This window comes from Abramis brama, assembly GCF_963993115.1.
Source record: "Abramis brama genome assembly, chromosome: 19".
Taxonomy (NCBI): Eukaryota; Metazoa; Chordata; class Actinopteri; order Cypriniformes; family Leuciscidae; genus Abramis; species Abramis brama.
In genome coordinates, this window is record NC_139981.1 from 460,001 (window position 1) to 467,500 (window position 7,500).

Below are 7,500 nucleotides of genomic sequence, written 5' to 3' on the forward strand. Positions count from 1 at the left end.
CACTCGTTTCTCCTGTGTGTGTTACACTCGTTTCTCCTGTGTGTTACACCCGTTCCTCCTGTGTGTGTTACACCCGTTTCTCCTGTGTGTGTGTTACACTCGTTTCTCCTGTGTGAGTTACACCCGTTCCTCCTGTGTGTGTTACACCCGTTTCTCCTGTGTGTGTTACACTCGTTTCTCGTGTGTGTTACATCCGTTTCTCCTGTGTGTTACACCCGTTTCTCCTGTGTGTGTTACACCCGTTCCTCCTGTGTGTGTTACACCCGTTTCTCCTGTGTGTGTGTTACACCCGTTTCTCCTGTGTGTTACATCCGTTCCTCCTGTGTGTGTTACACCCGTTTCTCCTGTGTGTGTTACACCCGTTCCTCCTGTGTGTGTTACACCCGTTCCTCCTGTGTGTGTTACACCCGTTGCTCCTGTGTGTGTTACACTCGTTTCTCCTGTGTGTGTTACACCCGTTTCTCCTGTGTGTGTTACACCCGTTTCTCCTGTGTGTGTTACACCCGTTTCTCCTGTGTGTGTTACACTCGTTTCTCGTGTGTTACATCCGTTTCTCCTGTGTGTTACACCCGTTTCTCCTGTGTGTGTTACACCCGTTCCTCCTGTGTGTGTTACACCCGTTCCTCCTGTGTGTGTTACACCCGTTTCTCCTGTGTGTGTTACACCCCTTTCTCCTGTGTGTGTTACATCCGTTTCTCCTGTGTGTGTGTTCCTCCTGTGTGTGTTACACTCGTTTCTCCTGTGTGAGTTACACCCGTTTCTCCTGTGTGTGTGTGTGTGTTACACTCGTTTCTCCTGTGTGTGTGTGTGTGTGTGTGTTACACTCGTTTCTCCTGTATGAGTTACACCCGTTTCTCCTGTGTGTGTTACACCCGTTTCTCCTGTGTGTGTTACACCCGTTTCTCCTGTGTGTGTTACACTCGTTTCTCCTGTGTGTGTTACACCCGTTTCTCCTGTGTGTGTTACACTCGTTTCTCCTGTGTGTGTGTGTTACACTCGTTTCTCCTGTGTGTGTGTGTGTTACACTCGTTTCTCCTGTGTGAGTTACACCCGTTTCTCCTGTGTGTGTTACACCCGTTTCTCCTGTGTGTGTTACACCCGTTTCTCCTGTGTGTGTGTTACACTCGTTTCTCCTGTGTGTGTTACACTCGTTTCTCCTGTGTGTTACACCCGTTCCTCCTGTGTGTGTTACACCCGTTTCTCCTGTGTGTGTGTTACACTCGTTTCTCCTGTGTGAGTTACACCCGTTTCTCCTGTGTGTGTTACACTCGTTTCTCCTGTGTGTTACACCCGTTCCTCCTGTGTGTGTTACACCCGTTTCTCCTGTGTGTGTGTTACACTCGTTTCTCCTGTGTGTTACACCCGTTCCTCCTGTGTGTGTTACACCCGTTTCTCCTGTGTGTGTGTTACACTCGTTTCTCCTGTGTGTGTTACACCCGTTTCTCCTGTGTGTGTTACACGTTTCTCGTGTGTGTTACATCCGTTTCTCCTGTGTGTTACACCCGTTTCTCCTGTGTGTGTTACACCCGTTCCTCCTGTGTGTGTTACACCCGTTTCTCCTGTGTGTGTGTTACACCCGTTTCTCCTGTGTGTTACATCCGTTCCTCCTGTGTGTGTTACACCCGTTTCTCCTGTGTGTGTTACACCCGTTTCTCCTGTGTGTGTTACACCCGTTCCTCCTGTGTGTGTTACACCCGTTGCTCCTGTGTGTGTTACACTCGTTTCTCCTGTGTGTGTTACACCCGTTTCTCCTGTGTGTGTTACACCCGTTTCTCCTGTGTGTGTTACACCCGTTTCTCCTGTGTGTGTTACACCCGTTTCTCCTGTGTGTGTTACACTCGTTTCTCGTGTGTTACATCCGTTTCTCCTGTGTGTTACACCCGTTTCTCCTGTGTGTGTTACACCCGTTCCTCCTGTGTGTGTTACACCCGTTCCTCCTGTGTGTGTGTTACACCCGTTTCTCCTGTGTGTGTTACACCCCTTTCTCCTGTGTGTGTTACATCCGTTTCTCCTGTGTGTGTGTTACATCCGTTTCTCCTGTGTGTGTTACACCCGTTTCTCCTGTGTGTGTTACACCCGTTCCTCCTGTGTGTGTTACAACCCGTTCCTCCTGTGTGTGTTACACCCGTTCCTCCTGTGTGTGTTACACCCGTTCCTCCTGTGTGTGTTACACCCGTTCCTCCTGTGTGTGTTACACCCGTTCCTCCTGTGTGTGTTACACCCGTTCCTCCTGTGTGTGTTACACCCGTTCCTCCTGTGTGTGTGTTACACACCGTTGCTCCTGTGTGTGTTACACTCGTTTCTCCTGTGTGTGTTACACCCGTTCCTCCTGTGTGTGTTACACCGTTGCTCCTGTGTGTGTGTTACACCCGTTGCTCCTGTGTGTGTTACACTCGTTTCTCCTGTGTGTGTTACACCCGTTGCTCCTGTGTGTGTTACACTCGTTTCTCCTGTGTGTGTTACACCCGTTCCTCCTGTGTGTGTTACACTCGTTTCTCCTGTGTGTGTGTTACACCCGTTCCTCCTGTGTGTTACACCCGTTCCTCCTGTGTGTGTTACACTCGTTCCTCCTGTGTGTGTTACACTCGTTTCTCCTGTGTGTGTTACACCCGTTTCTCCTGTGTGTGTTACACTCGTTTCTCCTGTGTGTGTTACACCCGTTTCTCCTGTGTGTGTTACACCCGTTCCTCCTGTGTGTGTTACACCCGTTTCTCCTGTGTGTGTTACACTCGTTTCTCCTGTGTGTGTTACACTCGTTCCTCCTGTGTGTGTTACACTCGTTTCTCCTGTGTGTGTTACACCCGTTCCTCCTGTGTGTGTTACACCCGTTCCTCCTGTGTGTGTTACACCCGTTCCTCCTGTGTGTGTTACACCCGTTCCTCCTGTGTGTGTTACACCCGTTTCTCCTGTGTGTTACACTCATTCCTCCTGTGTGTGTTACACCCGTTCCTCCTGTGTGTGTTACACCCGTTTCTCCTGTGTGTGTTACACTTGTTCCTCCTGTGTGTGTTACACTTGTTTCTCCTGTTTGTGTTATATGATGATGATGTGTCACAGTGTGTTAGATCTTCATGATCCTGGACTGAACGTGTCGTCACTGACCCTGCCACCCCTCACTCATGCTGTGGTGTGTTCTGGGTATTCTCATGATCATTCCAGCGTTCTCTTTCAGGCACACACACACACACACACACACGCACACGCACACGCACACGCACACACATGTAGTGTTTTCATGTTTTATGGGGACTTTCCATAGACATAATGATTTTTATACTGTACAAACTGTATATTCTATTCCCTTACACTAACACTACCCCTAAACCTCCCCATCACAGAAAACTTTCTGCAATTTCACATTTTCAAAAAAAACATCACTTTTTTGATTTATAAGCCGTTTTCCTCATGGGGACCAAAAAATATCCCCACACGAACAAGGATTTTGTCCCCATAAACATTTTGTCCCCATAATGTGGGGTTTACCAGGCCACACACACACACACACACACACACACTCTCCATGGACTGAACGTGTCGTCACTGACCCTGACGCCCCTCACTCATGCTGTGGTGTGTTCTGGGTATTCTCATGATCATTCCAGCGTTCTCCTTCAGGCTCTCACTGACGCGTCTCTATTAATAAAGTGTTATCTCACACAGCTTGAGCTGCGTCTCCACCGCGCGCGTCTGGACCCGGTTAAACTCTCTCGACTGCTGTGAGTAAACACTGAGGAGAAGTGCGTCTCGAACTCTTCAGTCTCAGAAACACTCACTGGAACTCTTCACCACAGAGCCGATGAGTTGAGGAGAAGAGAAGAGTTTCCCGGATCTGAATGATGACCGCCGTCTTCTCTAGCGATGCGTCACAGCTCAGTCTCAATACCTCATGTTTGATGTGAACATTTTAGCCGATACTGATCAGATAATTCTGAATATAAGTCTTTATGTTTGAAAACTGATATATTGGCAATAAATCTAAATCCAAATTTTTATCTAATATTTGAGAGCCTGATTACAAAAACAAAAGTCTCACCATTAACAGCCTCGACCCAAACACACATTTATGATGTTCTCATGATGATATGACAGACGTGTGGCACTGAACTGTGTTTTACTTTTTAAAGTGATTCCAATCAATTCAGAGCCATCATGATGATCAGTCGCATCTGAAGCGTCTCAGCTGGAGGAAATAATACATATTCATCGGCTTTAATATATCGGACACATTTTTTTTATCGGGTCGCTAACATTATAAATGATCATATATCGGCCGATAGTGATATGATGGCCGATATATTAGTGTTGTCAAAAGTACCGATACTTCGGTACCAAATCGGTATTGAAATTTTTAAAATGTGACGATACCAGCATTTCTGTAGTACCGGTACCCACCAATAGAGCTGCTTTCAGCCGCTCCGTGTTTATCTAAGCGCGGGGCTCCAGACTAACTTCACTGTAGCCGATACATACCACCATATATAGTGTCTGTGTATATAAAACCGCAAAAAGACTATTTAAATATTAACCCTGCATGTTCTGCTGGTCTCTGTGTGTGAATGAATGGAGCAGACACGCACGGTTTCATTACCACACACACACACACACACACACACACACACACTGAAGTGACGCTCACGCTGTTTTCAGTCTCTGCTGCCTCACGATATGATGAACTTCATCTCCAGAGCTGCTCTGAGAGACGCTTCATGAGCATTTACCGTTTCATTGAGAAAAACTATCGTCATATCATCATACACACACAGAAACTCAAAGGTCTTCACGGCAACCCGTCAAAATAAAAGTTTGGTTTAACTTGAAGAAATTGACAGAAATAATTATATTAGGCTACTGTACAGTAGATTTAGCCACGTCTCCATGTATTAAAAATACTACTACTACTAATAATAATAATGTGTGCATAAAAGGTTGTTTATTTTTCACTTGATTTTTTTATTAGCAATATTTACGTTTAAACAGCATATAGCCTTCAATGCTTATATGTATAATTTATTTATGCTTACCGTCATAAATAATAAAGTCACTGAATTGAATTTAATATTTTTTTCAAATAGTTTAATAAAATAGAAAATAGTTCCAACAGATTTTGCTGTGGTACCGAAATTGGTACCGAGAACCGTAAAATTTGAATGGTATAGTACCGACCACTGGAATTTTGGTATCGTGACATCCCTACGATATATCGTGCGTTTCCTAGTTTGCGTCAGTGTTTTTACTGTAATAAAGCTGACTCGCTCTGAGTGTTTCGCTGTTATCTTCTTGACGTTGTGATTGCTCTCTCTGAGGGCGTACGAGATCCGCATGTTTCTTAAAATAAACCAACTCTTTTTTTCCAGGAGCTTCCTCTGTTTCTCTGACTAATAAAATACCACTTTATTTCTGTGACTAATGTGCAGTCTTGACACAAATTAATTAATTATGATCAATGTATCACTTTTTATTGTAAACCTATTAAAACATCTATGCTTGGGTTTTAAATCTTTTAGTAAACAACAGAAACCTCTCTCTCTCTCTCTCTCTCTCTCTCTCTCTCTCTCTCTCTCTCTCTCTCTCTCTCTCTCTCTCGCTCTCTCTCTCGCTCTCTCTCTCTCTCTCTCTCTCTGAAGGCGTACGAGCTCTCCACGCTCACGGGAACTCAGGTCCTGCTGTTGGTGGCGAGCGAGACGGGTCACGTCTACACGTTCGCCACACGTTAAACTCCAGCCCATGATCACCAGCGAGACGGGAAAAGCTCTGATCCAAACCTGCCTGAACTCCTCCCCGACTCGCCGCCGCGGTCCGACCCGTCCACGGACCAGCGCATGAGCGCCACGGGCTTCGAGGAGACCGACCTCACCTACCAGGTGTCCGAGTCCGAGTGTCTGGGAGAAACCAAGGTCAGATCCTCCGCCTCTACCTAGAGTTGTGAAAGTGCCGATATCGAGCCGTTTTTGCACTGATAATTAATCCTTAAAGCCAGGGGTGGTTGATTATGATTTGACGTTTCTAACTTTAGTTAGTGTGTAATGTTGCTGTTGAGCATAATTAACATCTGCAAAGTTACGACGCTCAAAGTTCAGAGCAAAGGGAGATATTTGCTTTTACAGAAATCGCCTTTTAAGGACTACAACAAACGGCTGGTAGAGACTACACCACACTCCTCCCGGGTTAGTGACATCACCAACCCTAGAATTTACATAAACCCCGCCCACTTCTTGTCACTTTTCTGAGTCTCTCCATCATTGACTCCGGTTTGAACATAAAAGGCTAAAAGTTTTAGAAATGTTCAGTGCATGTGTGTGTGAGGTAAAAGAACACGAGCTGTTGTGGCTCCGCCCCCTGTGCCGGGAGCAGCAGCTCATTTGCATTTAAAGGGACACACACAAAACGGTGTGTTTTTGCTCACCCTCAGAAAGTGACAACTTTAACATGCTATATAAAAATATCTGTGGGGGATTTAGAGCTAAAACTTCACACACGCACTCTGGGGACATCAGAGACTTATTTTACATCTAAAAAGCGCATTATACCACCCCTTTAAGAGTCTGGGAGAAACCAAGGTGAGATCAGCACTGAGATCTTAAAATAATGAGAGAAACTGTCAGAGCCAATCAAGCTACATGAAGACATTTGCATATTAATGAGCTTTAATGCACGTTAATGTTTGTCTGGTCGTACCGCAACTTTATTTGGCTTCGTGAAATCTTTGAACTGTGGGAAAGTGCTGGATATTGGTGATTTTAGGACAAAACGTGAAATTATCATTTATTTTGGAACAGTGTAAATGGTTTTCAATTAGCGTTGGTCATTTGTTTAATAATTCATATGTTAATTTACTTATTTATTTAGTTATTTAAAGTCCCCCTGTGGTGTAAAACCAGCTTTTAATGTTGTTTATGTGTCTATGTGGTGTTTTTAATGTGCTTTAAGACAAAGCATGTGTAAATTCATAAGTCGACTCCATTGCTGAGTATTTCCTCCTTAAAACTGCAGTGAACCAAAGACAGTCTCAAAAACACGCTTTGAAATCGCTGGTGTTTCTGACGTCACAAACTACCTTGTAACCAATCAGATCAACGTGTGATCGTCAACCAGTGGATCTCTGAGCTGAGTGAGTGAGTGGAGGCGGGGCTCATTTGCATATTCATAGAACCGCGCATACTAAATGAGGCAAGGGTGTCGAGTTACATTCAGGATATTTTAAAGGGGACCTATTATGCCCCTTTTCACAAGATGTAAAATAAGTCTCTGATGTCCCCAGAGTGTGTATGTGAAGTTTTAGCTCAAAATACCCCACAGAATTTTATTTACAGCACGTTTAAATCATCATTTTTTGGGTCTGTGAAAAACGCACTGTTTTAGTGCTTCCCCTTTAATGCTAATGAGCTGCTGGTTCACGGCACAGGGGGCGGAGCCTAAGCAGCCGTGATCAGAGCCAGAACAGGGAAGATGATAATAATAAAACAGACAGTCACAGTAATGGTGTTCATTTCGACCATAAAA

At 44.9% G+C, this 7,500-nt stretch overlaps 1 protein-coding gene across 1 annotated transcript in view; it reads left to right on the forward strand.

Annotated features, from left to right (window-relative positions):
* Positions 1 to 7,500, forward strand: part of srfb (serum response factor b) — a 41,598-nt gene that overhangs the window by 6,436 nt on the left and 27,662 nt on the right. Inside the window, 3 exon segments of the mRNA XM_084093948.1 lie at positions 5,625 to 5,711; positions 5,713 to 5,775; positions 5,778 to 5,894. Coding sequence (XP_083950074.1) covers positions 5,625 to 5,711; positions 5,713 to 5,775; positions 5,778 to 5,894 — 267 coding nt within the window.